Source organism: Phocoena phocoena, chromosome 12, assembly GCF_963924675.1.
Source record: "Phocoena phocoena chromosome 12, mPhoPho1.1, whole genome shotgun sequence".
Taxonomy (NCBI): domain Eukaryota; kingdom Metazoa; phylum Chordata; class Mammalia; order Artiodactyla; family Phocoenidae; genus Phocoena; species Phocoena phocoena.
The window spans coordinates 77,833,546-77,860,810 of NC_089230.1; the positions used below are offsets into that span (position 1 = coordinate 77,833,546).

Genomic DNA, 27,265 nt, shown 5'->3' on the forward strand with positions numbered 1-27,265 from the left:
TTACTTCAGAATCAGTAACAGTTCAATCCTTCCCCAGGTAACTGCTAAACATGTATCTTCAAATAACTCAGGCTTCTCCCAGGAAATAATCTCATAGTCCTAGGATACACAAAACATTCATAAAATCCCCTTTAATCTTCAGTTCTGATGACTAAAGATAACGTTTCTCCCTAGGGAAGATGATTATAATACGAGCCATAAAACACACCAGTCCTCCTACTAGTGCCTTTCAGAGCCTTGATGTATGTACTTATCGTCCCCCAGGTTTTGGGAGTCCCCACAAATTCTGTTGACCCAGGTGGGGGGACTCTGATCCAAGACCCTCACTGACCCTGCAGGGCTCAGAAATCAGCACTCACATCTGAGACATCCTCTCTCCCTTTCACATGGAGACGTGACTCCACCAGGACTCTGACAATGGATCTTGCTGGTACCAAAAAGACATTTTTAAATGTTGGTTCATTAAATACATGTTTCCTTTCCCTCTCAAAATGCGAAATATTTTTGACCTCATAATCAACTAAATCAATAAACAGCATATACATGTATCACTGTTAAAGAAAAAGTTCTTTCTTCAAACCACCAAATTTCAAAACGTTGAATCCAACTCTTTTTCTTCTCTCCCTACAGCCAGTTATTTGATAAGCTGTATTATTTTTGTTTGTTTCAAAATGCATCACTTTGCCCCTTTTCATTCCCTGTTCCAGCATCCTAGGCCATGCTCTTCTTATTTCGTGCTTAGAACACTACCATCTTCTCCTATCAGGCTTTCCTGCCTTCAGTATAGTTTCTCCCCCTCTCCTGCAATCAATACCTTGCTGCTGGACTAACTCCAGTCCGAGTGCATAACTTTTAATGTCTCCTCATTATGGAAAATAAAGCCGGAACTTCATAAAAGCAATCATATATTCTGGTCCTGGACACACCACATCCACACCACAGGATGTTCTTTTCTTCCTGGGCTGAAGTTCTACGTGTCCTTCAAGGCTCACTCACATGCTCTCTCTTCCCTTAAGTGTTTCCTAATCACATTATACCAGTTACTTTTCTATTATTATTCACGAAACTCATTGCCTACTGCATGTGGATGGGTTTTTCATATATATTCTACTTCTCTAGGCAAAGATGCTACTGAACAAAGGACCTCCTGGTCACTTGAATAAACGGACAGTCAACAGTTTCCACCTTGCTTGACCTCTCACCTCATACATTTCCTCATTCTCAAATTACTCTCTTCATTTGGTTTATGTGATATTAACTTCAGATTTTTTCAAAACTAATTAGCCTCTTTTCTATTTGCCAACTGCTGTGGTTTGAATGTTCACGTCTCCTCCAAAATTCATAGGTTGAAATCCTAAGCCCCAGTGTGCTGGTTTAGGAAGTGGGATCTTTGGGAGGTGATTAGGTCATGTGGGTGTAGCCCTCATGAGTGGGATCAGTGCCCTTACAGAGAGGCCCCGGAGAGGTCCCTCAGCCCTTCCACCATGTGAGGACACAGCGAGAAGGTGCTGCCTATAAACCAGGCAGCAAGCCCACACCAGACACCAAATCTGCTGGTGCCTTAATTTGGGACTTCTGAGCCTCCAGAAGTGTGAGAAATCAACGCCCACTGTTTATGAGCCACCCAGTCTGTGGTATTTTTGTTATAACAGCCTGAAAAGTCTAAGACACCCACTTTTACTCTCACCATTGTTCTTCATCCCAGCTGACGCCAAGCTGTTCTCCTCTGTTGCCCAGTTCACTGCAGTGCCTCTCAGTGGGTCTGTGCCCACCCAGCCTCAGCCCTCTGCAATCTGTCTCAGGCTGAAGCCCAGTGATCTTCTCCCACAATCATACTGTGTCACCCACCTGCTCAAAATACCTCAATAATGGTTTTCCAAGTATCCAACAGTGTCTCTCAGAATGGGAGTGACCTTTTTCAAACTCTTCAGGTGATTCTAATGTGCACCCAAGTTTGGAAACCACTCCTCTAACTATATTTACCTCCACACCTCTGTGTTTTGTTTTGTTTTTATCTAGAACATTCTCCTACCCCTTATAAACCCAACTATCCTGACTAATATTCAATCTCCAGATTTTAATTTAAATGCCTTCTCTGATGCTTAGTTCAGATCAGATTCCCCTGAAATGGGCTCCACAGGACCTGTTATTACACATTAACTGTCTTCTCTTTGTGACTGTAAACTCCAAACATCAGTCTTACACTATATCCTAAGCACTCAACGCAGTGCCAGGCACAAGGTGGGTGGTCAGAGGTCCCTGCTAAATGGATATTATAACAGCATTACAAGAAAAGGGTTAGGAAAGCTCAGAGGTGAAAAGATTATTTCATCATGGAATCACATAAATTATCCTTTTCTTTAAAAACTCACAAGACTATCTGAAAATATGAATAACAGCCCTAGACTGACAGACAATCCAGAAATAGAAAAACACTGTAATTGGCCAATTCTGAATTTCATTTCACTGTGGAATAAAACATTTGAGGGATGACATAATAGCTCATCATATGCCTTAAGTATGTGAGCTAATTATAGGCTTGTTACAAAGACCAAGAGTCATTCACATGCCACTGTCTGGAGACACACGCATTTTCAGAGCTAACATTCTTTTTTTAAGTACAGTCTATCTGCCAGTAAAGTCCCAAATGACCACTCTGTAAGAACATACGGATATGGCCAAAAGTCACATACTTAATTCTGTAGAGTCTGTTCCCTAGTATAAGGAGACAAGGTAAAAATAGCCTTAATTCTGATAAAAGAGGCGTAACCAGAGAGAGCTCAAATAGTCAATTATTGCACTGTCAATTATGGTTAAAATTTATTCTCTGGTAAAAAGGAAAGCTCAAAGTCAGTTTTCTGCAGACACCTTGTTGCTAACCAAGCAGAACTCATTTCCACTGCTCTTTACTATTGTGATCTTCCTGAAGATAAAGCTCACTCCCAGGAGTTCTGGCTTCCATAACTTGAAAGGCTGAGTTATAAAGCAGTACAGCACGGCTTCAGTCTTACAGTTCATCCACCCATCACTCCTCGTAAAAGTCAGCGGTCTAGGAGATTAAATAAACTCGACCAGAAGCGCAGCACAGTCTCTTGCCATTAAAAAGTGAAATGAACACACATTTTTCAGGGAGGAAATAAACCAAACGACGTATATCCTGTCTTGCCAGATCAGAGGATTTCACAGAGCTTATATTGTATTCAATTTCATTCATCAGATATGTGTTGCGTGCCACTATGTAAAGGCACTAGAATAAGGCGTGAGAGGACTCAAAGGGTAAAGAAGGCAAGGCCTCCTACCATCAGGGAATGAGAAAAAGGCAGGCCAAGAACAAGCTCTTCCACAGGCAAAAATGCATCATTGTCAAACTGAGGTCCATGTGATGCTACAGGAACCTGAAGGAACCAGTTCTGACCAGGGAGACGCCAGAAAGACCTCATGTGGTATGAGTGTCAAGGGATCACAGAGCTTTCCCCAGGGAGTCTTTTGCAGAAGGAAGGAGCATGGAGGAAGGGCACAGAGGTGGGTGCGTGGGCAAGGGCTGTGTGAAGGTAGAGCTGGAGCAGAGGGAATGAAGAGGCACGTAGAGACGGGCACGTGGGGCTGAGAAAGAATTCTGGGTTCACGGCAGGAAAGGACCTGAATTACATCTGTTCCTACACAATGGAACACTATCACTGCTTCAAAACTGATCTTAACTGTGCGTTAGGAAAAACTGCAGAGGCAAAATGGGTGGTAGACGACCTCCAGGGTGCTCCTACAACGTTCAAGGAGAAATAATGTTTTCAGAAAAGACAGAACTCACAGGGCTCCTTGTGGAAGGAGTACACTGAAAATTATATGATTGAGAAATGAGAACAAAAGAATAGAAACGAGATTAGAATTTTTAATAACAATATAGAGACAGGGCAGAGAATGAAAATCCAGTTCCATTAATATAACTCCCAAAATAATGAGACAGGGTAACAGCTAAATTCCTACAGAATGTTCTAAAGAGTTTACTTACTCCTAACAGAATCAGACTTCCAGGCCTTCAGCACATCAAGGAGCTTCCACTTCTGCTACCGGACCAAACTGAAAACATGGCAATGATGCCAATCATTCAATTTTACTACTGGAAAAAAGAAAACTTACACACACCCTTAAACCTTTGTTCTTTCCTTTCTCACCGGAATAACCTGCTAAAAAGCTAGATTCAGGTCTTTGCAAGACAGAATTAAACAATAAAAGTCTCAAGTCAGAAAACAAAACACAAAAAACAAGAAACTTAAGTTCTTCTGCTGTTAAGGAATCAATGACAATTCCCATCAGACCATCAAGCCGAGGAAGAAAACTAGTATTTGTTTTCTGTCTACGTGTCAAGAAGCTTGGGGCCAAGCGCTCCCCATTAAACCTCACCACTGCCCATCACTATCCCCCTCCTCATTTTACAGAGGAGGAAAGTGAGACTCACAGAAGGACAGTGAGTTGTCTAAAGGAACTTAGCCAATGTCGGTAGAACTGAGACTCAACCCAGATTCCTCTAATTCCCAAATCCATGCTCTTTCCAGTAAGCTCTCCACCTCCAGAATTTGTCCTCAGCAACCTTCCCCCCATCAATAATACCTCCTCTTCCTGTGCTGGTTCTTTTTTCATTCATTTATGTATGTTCATTCTTAAATTAATCACTGAGCACCTACTGGGTACTAGACTTGCATGATGACCACTCATTAGTGTATTCAGGTGTTTTACACTAAGCATGGTGCTCTAGGCATTGCCCTTTTCCTCATTCAAACATGTCAGAGTGGATGTTAAAATCGCATCATTTCCACCTGCTTACAAGATGCCTTCTGGTAAACATAAATCCATGATATTCAAGCCACAAAAAGTCGGTGTCTACTACCTTCCAGTAAATATTGAAGATTTTAGCTAGTTGGGGGGGAAAAGCATTTACTTCAGAACTATCTGGAAGATAACATCTTAATTAATTAATTTTCGTAGCTGAGAATTCTTGGTAAAATTGTTCACAGCATTAAAAGCAGAATGTATGAATTAAGACCATGCTGCCACAACGTTTTTAGTGTAATTTTAATTAAAGCATTATGTAGTTGTGTGCATATATATATTAAGTACTCTATTAATTAAATAGTTATTTATGAATCATACAATAGGCAACATCTCTGCACCAACTGGTATAGGGTTTCTCAGTAATATACCACAGTATTGCTAAGACTTCACCTCCAAATGTTAGTCAAAGGGAGGAATAATACTTGATTCTTTCCTAAGAGGTATCTTAACTCATCATGAACTGCAGAGTATTACTGCTCATTCAAGGACCCTGAACAGTACAGTAATTACAGCAATAACCTAAGAAGAGCATTTTAAAAGCATACCACAGATTGTTCAATAAGCCGTATACTAAAGTGAACAAATAATACTGGAGAAAGAGCAGAAGTACAAGTATTCCCTAATTTAAAAATGATATGCCTGTGATATTGCTTTTGGAGCTAGAAGAAGCTGTCTACTACTACTGCTCTCTGCCCTTACAGAATAAAGAAAGAGGAGATTGAAAAAAAATGCCATGTCATTTAATAGTTGCTCACCATCCACACCAAAGAGCTTGTGAACCCCACCAAGGGCCCAACTCCAATCCTAGTCAGGTCACCAGCACATCCAAACACACACACAGGCAACTGGACAGCCCTTCCCCAGCTGCCTACACACCCACCATCCCCTCCGCTGGTATAACCCATGCTCCCAAATATCTCATAATTACGGTAAATTAGTGTGGATTAAGTCTATCACCAGGTAACTCCCGCAAAGGGCCAATATCAGTGTGTTCTACTCTTTCTAGTCAATAACTGCAGCATTCCACAGAGAATATGCCAAGAAAACAGGGGCATTAAAATTACATGGGATTAGTAATGAAAACTGGAAATAAGGGCATTCGGGTTGAACACAGAAAATAAAAGTTGGCCTTAAAGCAGTGTTTCTCAATCTTGCCTGCACTTCAGAATAACATAGGGATAGTGAAAGAATAAGGATACCTCAGTCCAACCCCTAGAGATTCTGACCTCATCCGTCTGTGGCGCAACCCAGGCGTCAAGATATTTTCACAGCTCCCTGGGGATTTGAATGCAGGGGCAGGATTTAAGTCACTACCGGGAACCCTGGCCTGATGTCTACCAGCTCTGAAGAGGAAAAGCCTTTCAGAAAGTCACTTCAAAATAAAAACAAGTTTTAAAACTGTACATTGCACATCTGATTAAACATACTTTACTTTTTTACACAGACCTGTGGGTACAAAACGCCTAGGTGCCTGTGGCATTTGCTGTCTATAAGGGAAGTGAGCAGCTAAGTTTGTCATCACTGTGTTCACCATCACAGATGCCTGTGCACGGACTCAGTGCTTCTTTAAAGAGAAGCTTCGGAAGGCCTGGAAAAGTACAGCTCACTGAGGCCCAGAGCCCTCCGGGCCACCTCCTCTGTCTCCCTCACACCATCAGACATGAGAGAGCTGCGTGACCACACAGAACAGCCACCAGCATGGACTTGGCCTACTTTGGACCAACTCCTGCTTGGAAATTACAGATATGAAGAGACGCTCTGTGGTTCACAGGGGAAAAACGAATCCGATCAGGATGAACACTTCATAAAATACACAGATAGAAATAACTGCAGAGTTATTAAAGGCATAATGATCAACAAAATTAGATATTAAATATGCAAAATGTCATCTTATCTCTATGACCTGGGTTGAAGAATAATGTCATTCTAACAAAAATATTATTTTAGAGAAAGAATGGACAAATTACTCCCTCTTGCGAGAGCACCAGAATCACAACTAACTGCTGAACAATCATCGAAAGGAAGATGGAACTCACCAAAAAAGATACCCCGCATCCAAAGACAAAGGAGAAGCCACAATCAGACGGTAGGAGGGGCGCAATCGCAGTAAAATCAAATCCCAAACTGCTGGGTGGGTGACTCACAGACTGGAGAACACTTATACCACAGAAGTCCACCCACTGGATTGAAGGTTCTGAGCCCCACGTCAGGCTTCCCAACCTGGGGGTCCAGCAAAGGGAGAAGGAATTCCAAGAGATTCAGACTCTGAAGGCTAGCAGGATTTGATTGCAGAACTACAACAGGACTGGGGGAAATGGAGACTCCACTCTTAGAGGGCACACACAAAGTAGTGTGAGCATAGGGACACAGGGGAAGGAGCAGTGACCCCAGGGGAGACTGAACCAGGCCTACCTGCTAGTGTTGGAGGGTCTCCTGCAGAGGTGAGGCATGGCTGTGTCTCACCATGAGGACAAGGACACTGGCAGCAGAAGATCTGAGAAGTACTCCTTGGCGTGAGCCCTCCCAGAGAGCCCAGGTAGGCTCCAGTGTAGGGTCGCCTCAGGCCAAACAACCAACAGGGAGGGAACCCAGCCCCTCCCGTCACAGACAAGCAGGTTAAAGTTTTACTGAGCTCTGCCCACCAAAGAAACAGTCAGCTCTACCCACCACCAGTCCCTCCCATCAGGAAACCTACACAAGCTTCTTAGATAGCCTCATCCACCAGAGGGCAGACAGCAGAAGAAGAGCTACAATCCTGCAGCCTGTTGAACAAAAACCACATTCACAGAAAGACAGACAAGACGAAAAGGCAGACAGCTATGTACCAGATGAAGGAACAAGTTAAACCCCCCCCCCCCCGAAAAAACCAAATGAAGTGGAGATAGGCACCCTTCCAGAAAAAGAATTCAGAATAATGATAGTGAAGATGATCCAGGACGTCAGAAAAAGAATGGAGGCAAAGATTGAGAAGATGCAAGGACGTTTAACAAAGACGTAGAAGAATTAAAGAACAAACAAACAGAGATGAAAAATACAATAACTGAAATGAAAAATACACTAGAAGGAATCAATAGCAGTATAACTGAGGCAGAAGAACGGATAAGTGACCTGGAAGACAGAATGGTGGAATTCACTGTTGCGGAACAGAATAAAGAAAAAAGAATGAAAAGAAATGAAGACAGCCTAAGAGACCTCTGGGACAACATTAAATGCAACAACATTCGCATTATATGGGTCCCATAAGGTGAAGAGAGAGAGAAAGGACCCAAGAAAATATTTGAAGAGATTATAGTTGAAAACTTCCCTAACATGGGAAAGGAAATAACCACCCAAGTCCATGAAGTGCAGAGACTCCCAGACAGGACAAACCCAAGGAGAAACACGCAGAGACACATAGTAATCAAACTGGCAAAAATTAAAGACAAAGAAAAATTACTGAAAGCAGCAAGAGAAAAACAACAAATAACATACAAGGGAACTCCCATAAGGTTAACAGCTGATTTCTTAGCAGAAACTCTACAAGCCAGAAGGGAGTGGCATGACACATTTAAAGTGATGAAAGGGAAGAACCTAAAACAAAGATTACTCTACCTGGCAAGGATCTCATTCAGATTCACTGGAGAAATCAAACGCTTTACAGACAAGCAAAAGCTAAAAGAATTCAGCACCACCAAACCAACTCTACAACAAATGCTAAAGGAACTTCTCTAAGTGGGAAACACAAGAGAAGAAAAGGACCTACAAAAACAAACCCAAAACTATTAAGAAAATGGTAACAGGAACATACATATCAATAATTACCTTAAATGTGAATGGATTAAATGGTCCAACCAAAAGACACAGCCTTGCTGAATGGATACAATAACAAGACTCATATATATGCTGTCTACAAAAGACCCATTTCAGACGTAGGGATACATACAGACTGAAAGTGAGGGGATGGAAAAAGATATTCCATGCAAATGGAAATCAAAAAAAGCTGGAGTAGCAATACTCATAACAGATAAAATAGACTTTAAAATAAAGAATGTTACAAGAGACACGGAAGGACACTACATAATGATCAAGGGATCAATCCAAGAAGAAGAAACAACAATTATAAATATATATGCACCCAACATATGGGCACCTCAGTACACAAGCTATAAAAGCTATAAAATACAAAAGCTATAAAAGGAGAAATCGACAGTAACACAATAATAGTTGGGGACTTTAACACCTCACTTACACCAATGGACAGATCATCCAAAATGAAAATTAATAAGGAAACATAAGCTTTAAATGACACAACAGACTAGATAGATTTAATTGACATTTAAAGGACATTCCACCCAAAAAAGCAGATTACACTTTCTTCTCAAGTGCACACAGAACATTCTCCAGGATAGATCACATCTTGGGTCACAAATCAAGCCTCAGTAAATTTTAAGAAAACTGAAATCATATCAAGCATCTTTTCTGTCCACAACGTTATGAGATTAGAAATCAATTACAGGGGAAGAAAACGTAAAACTCACAAACACATGGAGGCTAAACATTACGTTACTAAATAACCAAGAGATCACTGAAGAAATCAAAGAGGAAATCAAAAAGTATCTAGAGACAAATGACAATGAAAACAAAATGATCCAAAACCTATGGGATGCAGCAAAAGCAGTTCTAAGAGGGAACTTTATAGCAATACAATCCTACCTCAAGAAACAACAAACATCTCAAATAAACAATCTAACCTTACACCTAAAGGAACTAGAGAAGAACAAACAAAACCCAAAGTCAGTAGAAGGAAAGAAATCATAAATATCAGAGTAGAAATAAATGAAACAGAAACAAAGAAAACAATAGCAAAGATTAATAAAACTAAAAGCTGGTTCTTTGAGAAGATAAAATTGATAATCCATTAGCCAGACTCATCAAGAAAAAGAGGGAGAGGACTCAAATCAGTAAAATTAGAAATGAAAAAGGAGAAGTTACAACAGACACCGCAGAAATACAAAGCATCCTAAGAGAGTACTACAAGCAACTCTATGCCAATAAAATGGACAGCCTGGAAGAAATGGACAAATTCTTAGAAAGGTATAACCTTCCAAGACTGAACCAGGAAGACAGAAAATATGAACAGATCAATCACAAGTAATGAAATTGAATCTGTGATTAAAAATCTTCCAACAAAGGTCCAGAACCAGATGGCTTCACAGATGAATTCTATCAAACATTTAGAGAAGAACTAGCACCCATCCTTCTCAAACTCTTCCAAAAAATTGCAGAGGAAGGAATACTCTCAAACTCATTCTATAAGGCCATCATCACCCTGATACCAAAACCAGACAAAAATACTCAAAAAAAGAAAATTACAGACCAATTTCACTGATGAACACAGATGCAAAAATCCTCAACAAAATACTAGCAAACAGAATCCAACAACACATTAAAAGGACCATACACCATGATCATGTGGGATTTATCCAAGGGATGCAAGGATTCTTCAGTATACTCAAATCAATCGATGTGATACACCATATTAACAAATTGAAGAATAAAAACCATATGATCGGGCTTCCCTGGTGGCACAGTGGTTGGGAGTCTGCCTGCTGATGCAGGGGACGTGGGTTCGTGCCCCAGTCTGGGAGGATCCCACATGCCACGGAGTGGCTGGGCCCATGGGCCATGGCCGCTGAGCCTATGCGTCCGGAGCCTGTGCTCTGCAACGGCAGAGGCCACAACAGTGAGAGGCCCGCGTACCGCAAAAAAACCCAAAACAAAACAATATGATCATCTCAATAGATGCAGAAAAAGCTTTTGACAAAATTCAACACCCATTTATGATAAAAACTCTCCAGAAAGTGGGCACAGAGGGAGCCTACCTCAACATAATAAAGGCCATATATGACAAGCCCACAGCAAACATCATTCTCAATGATGAATAACTGAAAGCATTTCCTCTAAGATCAGGACCAAGACAAGGATGTCCACTCTCACCACTATTATTCAACATAGTTGTGGAAGTCCTAGCCATGGCAATCAGAGAAGAAAAAGAAATAAAAGGAATACAAATTGGAAAAGAAGAAGTAAAACTGTCACTGTTTGCAGATGACATGATACTATACATACAGAATCCTAAAGATGCCACCAGAAAACTACTAGAGCTAATGGTAAAGTTGCAGGATACAAAATTAATGCACCAAAATCGCTTGTATTCCTATACACTAACGATGAAAAATCTGAAAGAGAAATTAAGGAAACCCTTCCATTTACCATTGCAACAAAAAGAATAAAATACCTAGGAATAAACCTACCTAGGGAGACAAAAGACCTGTATGCAGAAAACTATAAGACACTGATGAAAGAAATTAAAGATGATACAAACAGATGGAGAGATATACCATGTTCTTGGATTGGAAAAATCACTATTGTGAAAATGCCTATACTACCCAAAGCAATCTACATATTCAATGCAATCCCTATCAAATTACCAATGGCATTTTTTACAGAACTAGAACAAAAAAATCTTAAAATTTGTATGGAGACACAAAAGACCCCAAATAGCCAAAGCGGACTGGAGGGAAAAAAAAGGAGCTGGAGGAATCAGACTCCCTGACTTCAGACTATATGACAAAGCTACAGTAATCAAGACAATACGGTACTGGCACAAAAACAGAAATACAGATCAATGGAACAGGATATTAAGCCCAGAGATAAACCCACACACCTATGGTCAACTAATGTATGACAAAGGAGGCAAGGATATACAATGGAGAAAAGACAGCCTCTTCAATAAGTGGTGCTGGGAAAACTGGACAGTTACATGTAAAAGAATGAAATTAGAACATTCACTAACACCATACACAAAAATAAACTCAAAATGGATTAGACACCTAAATGTAAGACCAGACACTATAAAACTCTTAGAGGAAAACATAGGAAGAACACTCTTTGACATAAATCACAGCAAGATCCTTTTTGATCCACCTCCTAGAGTAATGGAAGTAAAAACAAAAATAAACAAATGGAACCTAATGAAACTTAAAAGCTTTTGCACAGCAAAGGAAACCACAAACAAGACCAAAGACAACCCTCAGAATGGGAGAAAATATTTGCAAATGCATCAACGGATTAATCTTCAAAATATATAAACAGCTTATGCAGCTCAATATTAAAAAAACAAACAACCCAATCCAAAAATGGGCAGAAGACCTAAATAGACGTTTCTCCAAAGAAGACATACAGATGGCCAAGGAGCACATGAAAAGGTGCTCAACATCACTAATTATTAGAGAAATGAAAATCAAAACTACAATGAGGTATCACCTCACACCAGTTAGAACGGGCATCATCAGAAAATCTACAAACAACAAATGCTGGAGAGGTCGTGGAGAAAAGGGAATCCTCTTGCACTGTTAGTGGGAATGTAAATTGATACAGCCACTATGGAGAACAGTATGGAGGTTCCTTAAAAAACTGAAAATAGAATTACCATATGACCCAGCAATCCCACTACTGCACATATACCCAAAGAAAACCATAATTCAAAAAGGCACATGCACCCCAATGTTCACTGCAGTGCTATTTACAATAGCCAGGACATGGAAGCAACCTAAATGCCCATCGACAGACGAATGGATAAAGAAGATGTGGTACATATATACAGTAGAATATTACTCAGCCATAAAAAGGAACGAAATTGGGTCATTTTTAGAGACGTGTATGGACCTAGAGACTGTCATACAGAGTGAAGTATGTCAGAAAAACAAATATCGTACATTAACGCATATATGTGGAACCTAGAAAAATGGTACAGATGAACCAGTTTGCAGGGTAGAAATTGAGACACAGACGTAGAGAACAAATGTATGGACACCAAGGGGGGAAAGCAGCGGGGGTGTGGTGGTGGGATGAATTGGGAGACTAGGTTTGACATGTATACACTAATATGTATAAAATGGATAACTAATAAGAACCTGCTGTATAAAAAAATAAAGAGAATAAAATTCAAAAATTCAACAAAAAAAAACAAAGAAAATATCTCTAAAAAAAAAAAAAAAGAATGGACAAATTATACTAAATTCCAGGGGAAGTTCTAGATATAATCTGTTACTAGAATAACAAGGGAGGGAGGAAAGATGCTTAAAGATGCTTAAATTCTACATATTCTGTTTTATTAATAAGTTAGAAAAACTCCAAATACAATCAGATGTATGTATAAGTAGAAGGATCAGAGGCATTACTTAAAGTTTTACCAGTTTCTTTTTTACCAAGTGGTTACTTTTCAAATTGATACAAAATGTTAACATTTTACTTTTTCACCAAGTGGTTACTTTTCAATTGATACAAAATGTTAACATTTTATCTGTTACATTTTACACAGAAAATCCCACCTTAGCTGGAAAATTATTTCTGCTACAAATATTTACAAGCCTAATCAGAGTCAATAATTTAAAAATCAAGCCAAGGAACGTCTTTGAAAATCGACTGCGTGTAAGGTGGTATTGAGTGAAGCACCAAGGCAGGACACAAAGGCAACTTAGTCTTTGTTCTTTGTGTGACATTAATTAAAAGAGTAATGAGGAATGTTTAGAGCTGGGCGTTGAAAGCATAGGAACTAGCTTGCTCTGGCAGCAATCTTTTTCTTGTTTACGTCAAAGCACAAAACTTGGCAGACGTGGTCTGAATGAATTAAAAACACACAGGCGATATTTCTCTCTGACTCTGAGAGAAATGGGAGCGACCGAAAACAAGAAAAATTATCACACACTTACCATGAAATAACTGATAATGTGATAGGACGGGTCTGCTGGTGCCTGAGAGCAGCTCCCAGCCCCGTTGTCCCCTTTACAGCGCACACCCCAGCCAGGCACTCGTCCATAGATTTAATTTTCACAGTAACTCTAAGAAAGGCTTACAAGAAATTTAATTTTTAAAAATCACAGAAATGAGGTCTCTAAAACAGGAGATTCAACTGAAAAGACCACAGTTTAGGTGCGGTATGAGAAATATGTAATGATGCCCTTCCTCCTGAATGAGGGCTGTACCTGCATCTTCCATTTAGGAATTCATTCAAGTTCATTTGATAACCAGGTTACCTGGTTCGGCCCTCAGAATCACCCAGAATACAATGTAAGTACCTGTGTTTATAGTTGTACATGTGTGACAGACTTTACTTATGACTCAGTGTTTTTTGTCTTGTGGCCTGCACCATGCTAGCATTCATTGTTGGCAATATATTTCTTTTTAGGTATGTTACATTATATTCTTTTTGAAGGATTGGTAAAATATTATCAGAATTTAAGATTTTCTACTAGTTTTTAGAATACAGTATATTGCTTCTCCTATGCAATATTTTCCCCTACAATGTATCTCTAAAATTACTTGAAATAGATATAAGAAATATTTTCCCCTGCAAAAATGGGAGCTGTCTTATACAACTGTACATATATAGAGAAAATATGGCATATATTCAGGATTGCACATAGGGTGCTTATGAGGAAGAGATGAGGGAAGCAGGATGGAGGGAGGAGGAGAGGAGAGAGGGGTAAGGAGGGAAGAGAGAAGTTCTCCTAGAACAAGAATGCACAGTACTCACTCCTTGTATTCCTATTATGAGGAAGAGATGAGGGAAGCAGGATGGAGGGAGGAGGAGAGGAGAGAGGGGTAAGGAGGGAAGAGAGAAGTTCTCCTAGAACAAGAATGCACAATACTCACTCCTTGTATTCCTATTATGAGGAAGAGATGAGGGAAGCAGGATGGAGGGAGGAGGAGAGGAGAGAGGGGTAAGGAGGGAAGAGAGAAGTTCTCCTAGAACAAGAATGCACAATACTCACTCCTTGTATTCCTATTATGAGGAAGAGATGAGGGAAGCAGGACGGAGGGAGGAGGAGAGGAGAGAGGGGTAAGGAGGGAAGAGAGAAGTTCTCCTAGAACAAGAATGCACAGTACTCACTCCTTGTATTCCTATTATGAGGAAGAGATGAGGGAAGCAGGATGGAGGGAGGAGGAGAGGAGAGAGGGGTAAGGAGGGAAGAGAGAAGTTCTCCTAGAACAAGAATGCACAGTACTCACTCCTTGTATTCCTATTATGAGGAAGAGATGAGGGAAGCAGGACGGAGGGAGGAGGAGAGGAGAGAGGGGTAAGGAGGGAAGAGAGAAGTTCTCCTAGAACAAGAATGCACAGTACTCACTCCTTGTATTCCTATGATGCTTACACACATATTTCACTGAACGGTATGGAACAGTATCAAACATGGTTGTTAGAGTCATGTTCATGTTACTATTTTATATTTTTATTCATTTTCTCTAAGTTCTACTACCTGCCTCAGCTCAATCAGGCTCTAAATGAATATCTTCTCAGTTCTTTGGTGACTGAGGGTATCAGCTGGTATTAAGGAAACTTTCAGAGTCTTGCCAGCAAATCCCTTGATGTGTGACATTCGGATGGTTTGACCCCTTTTCTGGAGAGGTCTCACTATGCTCCCTGAACATATATTTCACGTTTATTTGTTTAATTCAGTGGTTTCAGTGGTTCTCAAACTTCAGTTTTCAGCAGAATCACTGGGGGGCTAGTTAAGCCACAGATGCTGGCTCTCCCGCCAAGGTTTCTGATTCAGGTCAGGGGTGAGGTCTGTAAATCTGTCACATCTCCACCTGATGCTGACACAGCTGGTCTGGGGACCACAGTTGGAGAAATACCTGTTTAAGAAAACACTTTCAAGTACTAGAAAGGCATGGTTCAAGGATCCTACGGAAATCCCACTCCATCTACCATCCATTTAACCTCAGGCAAGTTAGCCAACTTGCTTTCCTCATTCCTTTATCTATACAACCAAAGCAAGAGGTAGGGAAAGACGTAGGGAGGATTCAGACCAGAGCTGAAACAGCAGGGAAAGAAATGTGAGAATGAGACTCCAAAGGCAGTTTGAAAAAAGAAACAACACAACCAGAAGTCATTAGGAAGCAGGGGCGCTGGGTGGGCCGGGAGAGCTTTAAAGCGAAGGAACTCCTTGAAGAGCTGCCAGGAACGACTCAGAGAAACACAAATCAAGGGGCAGCGACTCCCTCCTTCAGAAGAGAGGGCGGCTCCTTTTGGGGCCCAGGGCCCGTCTCTCCCTCTCTCCGTGTGTGCTCTGTAATTCTTCTAGGTTTAGGGCCCCAAGCCACCTGGGATTCCTTTATTATCTTCCTTTTGTATCTTCCCCTTTCCTCTCTCTGCCAATTCCTTCCCACCAAAGCACCAGGGGGCTAATGTCTTTTCCATCCTAAAGAGAAAACTTTCCCTCCACCTTGCACGCCCCGCCCCCAACTGCCAACCTATCACTTCTCCTTCCTTCACAGACCAACGCCCCACCAGGGATTCCCCAGCCCCGCGGCTCCTTACCCGGGTCTTCAGACGCCACCTGGGAGCTCATCAGAAATGCACAATCTCCAGCCTACTCCCATTTACCCTCATCATCTGATCTCCTGGCTTTGATAATGGAATTGATATTATTCCATCAATTTTCCCACTCCAAACTGTAGCCCACAGCTACCTACCTGGATTCTCTTCACTGCACACTGAACTTATCCAAAAAAATAAATTTTAGGATGTTTAGGATCCAAGCATTGAATCCAAAATCCTCAAGGTACTTTCATATTTCTAACAGAATCTTGAAATTTGAAAACCAACAGCAGGGCATTCAAAAAACACAAATAAAACCGAAAAAAATTAAATATAATCCTAAATGAAAGGACTAGATGAAAATTTGCTACAGGTTAAACTATTCCAAAAATATCACAATGAGTAAAGACCTAGGAATACACAAGTACTTTGAGCAGTTTTAGCTTTTGTTCCGCAGAGGGGCCCTCAACATTGTCATTCTTTGTTTATTCTGTTCTGATTACATGACTGTGTGCCTGCACAGCTCCCTCAGAGGAAGAGCCCTGATACTCACCCTACCTGAGTCGGTTCCCTTTCCTAGGATGCTGGACCTCCCTCTCTGATTCTCCTTTCATCATTACAGGGGTTTGGTAGATCTCCAGAAACGACAGATCAGCAAGGCCACTTTGTTCGAGGTATTAAATAACACCCACATAAACCTTTTCTAAACATATTCATTCAAAAATGTCACCAAGGAGCCCTTCCATGCCAGGTATTGTGCTAACCTAGGAGTACAGTGGTAATGAGAAAAGACACACTCCCTGAAAGCATGGAGTGTAGGCCCTACAGGGAAGACAGGCTGATTAAACCATTGTAATTTAGCTCAAAAATGCCGTAAACAGTACAGAATATCATGGGGACCCCTAGCAGGGGAATCTGATCTAGTCTAGGGAGGTAGTCAAGGAAGGCAAAAGAGATTTTAAAACTACATCAGCAGAAAAGAATACTGTAGTGCACAACTAGACCAAAAGGAGAGGGAGAACACATCCTCCAAAGAGAAATCACGTGTGTACAAGCCTGGAGCTGAGACAGAACAAGGTGGATTCAAGTAAGTGGAAGAAATTTCGCATGTCGCCGAGCAGAATGTGGAGGGCACAGTGGTGAGAGGCTGGGCTGGAGAGGGAAGCAAGTACCACACTGTGGAGAGGCTTGGAGCCCGTTTTATGGGTTGAGGACTTCATCCTAAAGTAAGTGAGAGGACCTGAGACTAGGCTGCAATATGGACTTGAACACAGCAAGGCTACAACCACAGACATGGAGTCCAGTTGGGATTTTTCAGACAAGACCTAGACAGTGGTACTGGGAATGCAGAGAAGTGGAGGGAATCCAGAGATGCACCCCAACTAGGGCATCACCTGGACATGCCCGATACCTACCTGAAACCCAGCTTAGGCTGCACCACACAGTGACATTCGGAGCCTGGTACAGGAGGAGCATGGGAGGACGGATGGCCTCCACCTGGAACACTCCGCATGTGAGACGCCAGGCTGCCCTGCCCAGTCCCAGCCTCTGCGGCTCCCTCAGGCCTCGTCCGTGTGCCGGGACTTGTTCGGCCCTCCTGATTCCCTATCTCCACCATTCCCACCAGAGCCAGCGTCTGAGATGCTAAGGAAGGTGTTCACATTTCTAAATTATTGCTGTTACTGTTAAAGCCATTTGATACTGAGCTTTTTCAGCCTTAACTTTAATTTCTTTGCATGTTGACAGTGGTCTCTAATATCAAAAGTTTAATTCAGTTTTTATATATAATGAGTAAAGCATTTCTAACGTACAATTATAAATTTACTTTAAATTACTATACAGACTTTCATTAGAATCCCTACTAAATTAAGGGTGTATTCTCTGATGTTTATGTACATTATGCATGTGTGCTTTAAATCAACTGCAATTTTAAGCAAATTCCCATTATTATTATATTTGACAATTTATATTATAGGAGCTCATGTGAAGAAGGAAATGCTATGCATTCATAGTCTATGTTCTTTCAGCATCTGTAAAACAGGGAAGGCCCCAACATATAAATGCTGAGCTCCACAGCTGTGTCTGCAAGTCTGTTATTTGTGGTGTCTCCCCATTATGTGGTCTGGAACAGGGTGAGAAGGAAGGGAGGGGACAGAGGCTGAGCAGGCGGGGCCAGAAGAGTGGCAGCTGGGAGCCAAGACAAGCTCCGAGCAGGGTGGCGGCGATACCCAGCCCCTGCTCTGATACCTCAGCAGCACCAGTCGGCTGAGAGCCTTTGCCTGAATGCAAACTTACAGGAAATGAGAAGTGGGGTCTGGGGTAGGCAGTGCTGCAGTGATGGGAACAGCAGAGGAGGCTGGACAAACTTGAAGAGTGAAGGACGGTGAAGCTTCCACAGCCATCTGGTTGTGCTGGTTGCTCCCCAGGACCCCAAACTGACAAGAGCTGAGTTCAACCTAAACTCATGGTGCTGCCCTGCCCACCACGCTCCCCAGCTCCAAGCCCGTGATAACTGAGCCCCAGATTCAATGAGTGTTTACTAAATAAATAGACAAATCGATGAGTTAATTTGGTTTGATTTTCTTGTACGTTTTAACTTTAGCTAGTTGCTCATCCAGTAACCTATGTATCATTTAGGAAGATACTGAGTGCCTATGTTGTAGGGGAAAAAGCATATGCCTGACAGGACATCCATCTCTGTCCCTCCTGTAAATGCCAAAGCACTGTGCAAGTCTCACAGCAACCGTCCAGATCCCACCAGCACATTCACACACACACTCAAAGCTTAGATCTAAGTCTGCTCACTGAAGTCCTAGGCCAGTCTTCCCACTAACAAGGCCCTGTGCCTGCCGTCACATCCCTTTCAAACCCTGGTCAACATTTAAGAACAACCACTAATGTCTTCCTGGCCAACCTCTATGCTCTGTGTCTCCCTCAACTACCTACTCAGACCCCACCTAAATGCTCGCAACATTATAAGGCCATCATTTAACAGGAAGCTGTTCTAGATAAGAGAACACTTTTCTCTCTCTCTCTCTCTCTCTCTCTCTCTCATTTTCTCTCCTATAAATCAAGAAGATTCTTGGGGAAAAAAAGCTCTCTAATTTATTCATTATCCCCACCACTCCCCCACTCTTTAAGTTAGGATGTGTTCAGTTACAAGGAAGAGAATTATGTGAATAACAGTGGCTTAAACCATTATTTATCTTTTAAAACAAAATTCCTAATAAAGTAATCCCAGAGTTGCTTTGGCTGGTCAGCAATGACAAGAAGGACCAAGGCTCCTCTCACCCTCCTGCTCATCATCCTTACCATGTTGACACTAATTTTTCAATATTGCCACATGGTTGTAAAACGGCTACCGCAGTTCCAGGCATCACATCTTCATGTGGCAGTGCCCATACAGGAAGCAAGTGGTTGAGGTAAAAACATTTTAAAATTCCTACCTTTCACAAGCCTCAATCGCTTTATACAATGAGGTGAATCTTTACCAAAGGCTCTAAAGATTCCTCTTTAGCTTCCACTGCCCAACCACAGAATAATACTGGCAAAACAAGTCTAAGCCTTTCATAGATTAACCCACTAGGCATGGGCACATGTCTGTCAAAACAAAATTGGAGTGTTTTAGTAAAGAAGAAGGAAGCTGGCTATTGAGTAGACAGCTAACCTGTCTGTCACACATCACCCAGAAGACTTTAAGAAGTGTGACACCAGATGTCTGGGCTTCTTTCATCCATCCATCCATCCTCCCTCCCTCCCTCCCTCCCTCCCTTCCTCCCTCCCTTCCTCCCTCCCTTCCTCTAATAAGAAGCATTTAGGTAAAATTAAAATGTGGCATAATTCCAAGAGCAAGTTCTATTTATCCCTTCTCTATATAGGCTAGCCCCTTAACAAATACAATAAAGAAGAATATTTCCCTTTAAGAAACTACAGAAAAATAAATCAGAATAAAGAAATAGCTGAGTTCCTGAAATGCTGTATAAACCATATCATACTTCCTTATTTGTTTACTTTGCCATTTCAGCTCTGCTTTATCTAATTCTGGGTTGTTCGGTTGCTTCAATGGATAGCTAATGCTGTAGATTAAGTTCCCCAGCCTCTCAATCCGTCAGGAAGGATTCCATTCACCGTTTTTTGAGGGCCTGTAGTCTCTGAACACTGGAGAACATCCATGTGTAAAGAAACACATAATATAAATACACAAAATATAAATACGCCTATAAAATAGTTTGATTTTCAGCGATGGAGTTTTCTTAGAGCAAGGCGTGTCAGTCTTTCAAGTCATACATCTTTAAAAATCAACCGTGTTCCTCCTTTATTTTCCTATCAATCTAATAGCCCCCCTTTCTTAGGTTTTTTTTTTCCTTTTCCCTTTAATACTGACTCTATTTATCTGAATCTATCCATTTATTCCTCATTTTTCAAGTTTAAGCTGACAGATGGAGAGTCAGACTACTTCCAAACATCTGCACTGAAACGCTTTACCTGCAACTCTCGCTGCGAGTAAAAGAGATTTTAATTACATGATATTTGAGAATTCCTCTCACAGGCACTGTAAGTGAAAGATTTCAGTGTAAAAACAAGTCATCCTGGAGGCTCTCACCGTTAGGTCCACTCACGTCCCAAACAAATCCCACACCCCACACCGCATCGGTGTTGTAAACAGACCCTTGACGGTAAACAACAGCTCTGACACCATGGATGCTTATGATATTCACAGTTCAATATTACTGGGAATTTTTACATGTGTGCCATTATATCAGTCATATGACTGCACAAAAAAAGTTAAAAATAATTATGTTTGCCATTCGCAGATATTCTCAAAGAGGCCATTGCCTAGAAAGACGAGAGAGACTAAAATGTGGCTATAAATCATGTAACACTGTTTCTGCTCACACAGTGATGAGATTTAGTAACACCATGGGTATCGGGTTAGCAGGGTTTGCCTGAACCTAGCAAGTACCCTACCACCACCCATGGCAGGCACCAGTCCGCTACACCTGCACATCCTAATATGACAGTCACAGTCTTTCCAACGGCTCCTTTCCCTCTGCGCACCCCGCAGTGTTGGAACCTGCAGCCTCCCTGTAGTCTCATCCACAGTGATAACTTCACTATCACTTAAATACCAAGAAATCCTTACTGTCAGTCTATGTTTCCAGTCTGCTCATCCCCTTTGAGATTTAGGACCATACTTCTACCTTCCTTCTAGGTAATGCCTATATACTCAGGGATATGTTCAGAACACTCTCAGACAGACCTGTTATCCTATAAGCTTTTTTCTGTGTTCGCTATCTGGAGTCAAAGCATCGCAATCAATTTAATGAACAAGAACTAGAAACCTCAATTATCCTACACGCCTCCAGCTCCCTTAAAACCCCCTCTTAACTCATTCACAAACTTCTGAAGTTTCTACTCTGAAACTGTGCATTTTGGTTCTCCCTATCACAGATCTAGTTCAACACATCACCCTTCACGTGGGCTTGGTAAACCCTTTTAGAAGCTGCCTCCTTGCCTCCAACCACTGCCACAGCCAAAGCATCCTCTACGCTCCACTTCATTTGACAAATATGGATTGAGCACCTTCTGTGAGGCAGGCTTTGGGGTGGGTCTTGAGTAGAGAGTGGTGAGCAAATCAAAGACCCTCTCCTCAGCAAACCCAAACTCAAGTCAAAGAGATCAAACAGCAACCAAGTAAGCAAACAGATACATAACCCATAGGGGGGTGTTTGGGTAAAAAATAACTGTGAGTGGTTCTATACCTGTAGTGATCACTGAGCAGGGGTCACTTAGAGTAAGACCTCTAGGAAGGGAAGAGGCAGCCACACGTCAGAGAGACGAGCACAGCAAAGCTCCGAGGCGAGAAGAGCCTGCACAGGCTGGAAGGAAGCCCAGGGACACTGGAGCTGTGTGCAGAGCGGGAGGGTATATTCGTGCAGGGGAGAAGTGAAATCACCGTGGCGTCAGGAGCCACAGCCACAAGGGGGAATCTAGTGCTAGGCACTACGGGAAGTCAGGGAAAGGTTTTAGGCAAAGGAGTAACACGATCTGATTTACATTTTCAAATAACCGGCAGAATTACATTTCATAATCACAATGTGAGGGTCAGTCCTGTGAGTTAAAAAGGTGAACGGCTCCTGACGAAGGAGGTGCCCATGTGCTCTGGTTTGTCCTAGCGGGTCCTGGTCTTCCCTGCTGTCCTCGTGTCATTATTACAGTCCCCCTTTCACGCTCTCTCACGGGTTCTACGGAGATCACACGTTGTTTGGCCAACTCATTGATAAGGAACATTCCTCAGGCTGACATCCAAAGCCCTTCTGAGCGTGGTCCCGACTCACCTCTCTGCCTCTCCCTGTCAGATCTCTACCTTACGGTGTTCTGGGCTCTGGGATGTCCCACTGGCCATGGTGAACGGGGCATATATTCTCCCCGCTGCCCAGCTCACGCTCCTGCCTCTTGCTGCAGGCTCTGACCACCTCACTATTATGGACAGACCCGCGAGGGCCAAACCTGAGAAGCCCTTCCAGAAACCAGGCAGAATGAATGGCTTCCTGCTCTGCTCTGCACTTTGTCACTGACTCTATGGTAACGGTCATCACAACTGGGCTAATTATCTATATATAGGTCTTTTTTCCCCGCTGGAATGGTAGGTACTTCACGGTAAGGGCAGCACCTCTCTCTATGTGTTTTTGAGTCCTCATCACCCACTGCATGCCTGGTCCAGAGCTGGTACTTGATACGGAGCTGCTGGATGAATTATGTAATACAAAAGCAACATAAAATACAGAGTAAAATAATATGGATGAGTGAGATTTTTAAATTAATTTCTCCAGTAAACTTAAAGTATTATTATTGCCTTTGCATCTAGACAATTTATTCTCCAACTTCATCCCCATGTGTAATGCAGCCCCATCGATTAGAAAGTGACAATAAGTTTTTCATGAATGATTAGAAATAAAAAATCTTTATAGGGTAAGAAGTAGTATAATTTTAGGAAACTAAACAACGGTGTCCTGGTAACAAATTTCTAAATAACTGTGACGCTGAAATAAAACAGACTGATACATCCCCAGGTTTCATCCACTCACCACTCTCAAATGATCCTGAACAAATCCTGCTCAGAAGTTGTTTTTGACGTAATTGCAGAACTTCAGCTTCCAAGGCTTTGACTTTTGCTCTCCACTTTGATTCCTGCCCAGACACCGTCCTTGCAAGATGCTCTGTGTATTCTCTGCTGCTTTTGTCTGCTGGTTTTGAGTGGATAATTGCCAAGGCCAGAGCCAGCTTTGAAGTTCTCAAATACCATGCTTGATCATCCATCCTGGCTTTTGTCCCTATCATGTAATGAGAAAAAAAAGTTACAGAAATTCCTTGCAGTACATTTCATTTGCTCAAAATTGATTTTGCAGAATAACACTAGTAAGTTTACAACTTGAAACCAAGTGGCAGAAAAATTTCTCAGGAACTGAAGACAGTTTGAAAAAAACACGCAGAAGAGAAATGCAAACACATGCACATTAAGTGTATTAAGATTCAAAACAGTGGGTGAGGATAATCTGACAATTTCTTGGAATTCAAAAAAACACAAATTAATTCATTTAGTGGTTTCTAACCAGAGACACACATTGAAATCTCTGAGGGAGCTTTTTTTTTTTTAACATCTTTATTGGGGTATAATTGCTTTACAATGGTGTGTTAGTTTCTGCTTTATAACAAAGTGAATCAGTTATACATATACGTATGTTCCCATATCTCTTCCCTCTTGTGTCTCCCTCCCTTCTGAGGGAGCTTTTTAATATATATACTTGGTCTCATCCCTCCAAAATTCTGACTCGGCAAATCTGGGGTAGGACTGAGGCTTTTATATCTTACAAAGAGTTCACTGTGTAATCAGAATCACTAAATTATATCCTTCGTTTAAATGTAAGCCCTTCTACTCCTCTAATCCACCCTAAGTCTTGAAGTCAGTGCCCCCCAATCCTGAATTCCTTAGTGAACGTTTACCCACTATTCCTGCTTCTCACCAAGCCCCTCTAATCTATATTTAGAACAATCTTTCAAATATTTGCATCATTTTAGCTATGACTCTGCTCTGACTCCACACCTCCAAAGCTTTCCAATTGCCACCGTGAGGATACTTTTCCAAACCAACACTGTACCACAGTCTGACAATTATGAGGACAACATGACACTACGTTCGTTGGTTTAATACAAATGAAGTATAAGGCCCTGTGGACCTCCGCCATGCTTTACTGAATTTAGGGGCTTTGCACATAAAACATGCTACATAAACATTTTTAATGAATGGTTAAAAAGTACAATGGTGCAGAAAATTCAGGACTTTTAGTTGCCACATCTACATACTAACATAATTTCAAATTCCACACTCCCACCTTCATTTCCTTCAGTTTCTCAAGGCTATTTCTCCACCATGGCTGGATCACAGTCATACAAATAGATGTACACAGCCCAAGGTCATTCCCATTCACTTCTCTGCTCATGAATTTTCCGCAATTATGATGCCCTGACAGTCTTACAGCTGCCAAGGCCCTGTGTGCACCTTTCAAAGAACAGCTTGAAAGGCTGCATATCCAATCTTACCAGATGTATTCCCACCCTCTACAATGAGTACCTATCTGATATCCTATAAATTTTCCTGAAAATATACAATCTAACAGGTAGCATAATGCTGTTTTATTATAATCAGAGATGAACACAAGAATGCGTGTACAATATGTTCATTACAGGATTATTTATAATATTTAAAACTGGGACCAACAACCATTTCAGTAAATAATCATACACCATACAAATGATAATTACATATCCATTAAATACTGAATTTTCAGAGATATTTTTATTAGCATGGGAAAGTGTTAATGACGTGCTGAGGGGAAAGACAGTGAGTTCATGAAATTATATGTAAAACCCAATCATGTACAAAAATTAAGTAGGACTTCCCTCTACTGGAGAATTATCACTGATTTTTTCTCATATTTCTCTAAATTTTCCTGATTTTCTGCATTGAATATATATCTACTATAATCAGAAAAAAATTTATAAAAAATGGATTTCTAAAAGCAAAATACAGCTGCCATTTTCCCAACTTTCGCAGCTGGAGAATACACCAAGGACTAGATACTGTTAAGATGGACAACCAATAAGAGTTACAGCTCCACTTATTTTAGCTGTCACAGCACCCCTTTCACTTGGCTGGCTCATCCTCCATCTGTTGTGTCGGCACGGGAAGCAGGAGAACCCACCTCTCAGCGCTCCACAAAGGCAAGCTGTGCAGAAAGCGCACAGGGACGGATGTCTCTCCCTAAGGAAGGTTAACACGTATATACAACAGTACTGAGAGAAGATAACAAAGGTAATAGTAATTAATAATAAGTGACCTATTTAAAGTGTTTCTGTTAGAAAAGAATCTGACATTCAATTATGAATGGTGGGAATCTTGGCTAAAAAAAAAAAAGAAAACAGTTTATTAGCATAAGAGGACAAACTTCTCTGATAATAAAACACAGCAAACTCCCTGTCATTTTGCGGAAATATTTAATTAACTGATTCAAGAAAGCTGATTAATTAAATGTTCTGATTTTTAAGTCATCATATATGATTTTGTTAATAGTCTTAAAACCATGCTGAGTATCAGTGAATGGAAAAAAAGATCGCATTATAAAGTCCTTCCGGATCAAAAATATCCCAGGGTCACGTTTCTGAACATTAATCAGAAAGAAATGTATCATAAGTAAACAGAATACGACTGCTAACAGACATCTCTGGTGCAGACTCTATGGTATAAATCACACTCAAAACACACACAGAACCACAACCTACACCTAAACAGAGCAAGCTTTTAAGCTCCTTCCTCATATTTGTTTTTTTTTTTTTTTGTACATGTGTATTATAAATATATGCCTTCTTTATTTTAGGATAGCATTCCTATCCTCAAAGTACCATTTGCAAGGTGAAGATAATTCTATTTCCCCTAAAATTTCATGGAGAAAAAGATGAGCTTCCTAGATATATCCTCTGTTTAACTGAGAAAAAAAATCAGAAGTAAATTTCAGAAAGACTTTTGTAAATTCAATTTATGCTCAAATAATTATACTAAATAATTAAAATGAACATTTAATGTTCCTCAATAAGGTATTTAGTGTCTTTGAATTCTTAATAGCTTAAAATATAAAATTTTAACAGTCTTTTTGGAATAGTGCATTTGATCAAATGGGCTTTCTCTTTCTTGCATTTGGGAACAGTCCTCACCATAACAAAGTTCCCCACTGGGCTACTGAAAAATCTAGTCATTTTCCCTCTGTCCTCTACTCTACTCTCCTTCAGGCATGCGTGCAGAAACAGCTACTCAGCAAACAGTATTTTAGCAATTTTTATCTACCCTATTTCTGCTACCCTCATTTTCCCCTACTGAACTTAAATTTGTTATCAACTAACCAATTCTCTGTACTGTCAAAACTATTTGAAATTATAATCCTGAATTCTGAAGTTAGTTCATCTCCAAGATCATTGACGAAAATTCTATGAAGAGCCCCAGATCACTCATATATAAGAGGAATGGAAGTTTAAATTAGATAACCATTCAGGAAAATATTTTCCTAATATGTACCAAACACCTTCAAAACATTTATCCCCCTTTGGCCCAGCAATACAAGCCCTAAGATTTTATCTTAAAGAAATGACCAGAACTACAACAAAACTTTATGCAGATAGATGGTCTTACAGGATTACTTATAACTACTGAACAAAAAACCAAAACCAAAACAAAACAAAATAAAACCTGTCACCAGCTTCAACATCTAACAATCGAAATGTATCAATTAAATTGTCACATATTATACAACTTAATTGAAAATGTTTCTGAAAACATTTAAAAGTATGGGAAAATATTTCCCACATGATGTTAACTACAGATGCTAATGTTAACTACTGAATGCAAAACCACAATAAGATAACACCTCACACCTGTCAGAACATCTATCATGAAAAAGAACACAACAAATGGCAGGGATGTGGAAAAAAGGGAATCCTTGTACACTGTTGGTGGAACTGTAA

At 40.9% G+C, this 27,265-nt stretch overlaps 1 protein-coding gene across 1 annotated transcript in view; it reads right to left on the reverse strand.

Annotated features, from left to right (window-relative positions):
* MEI4 (meiotic double-stranded break formation protein 4) overlaps positions 1-23,512 on the reverse strand; it is a 203,623-nt gene extending 180,111 nt beyond the window's left edge. Inside the window, exon 1 of the mRNA XM_065888658.1 lies at positions 23,281-23,512. Coding sequence (XP_065744730.1) covers positions 23,281-23,512 — 232 coding nt within the window. The remainder of the gene's footprint in view (positions 1-23,280) is intronic.
* Positions 23,513-27,265: the final 3,753 nt, after the last annotated feature.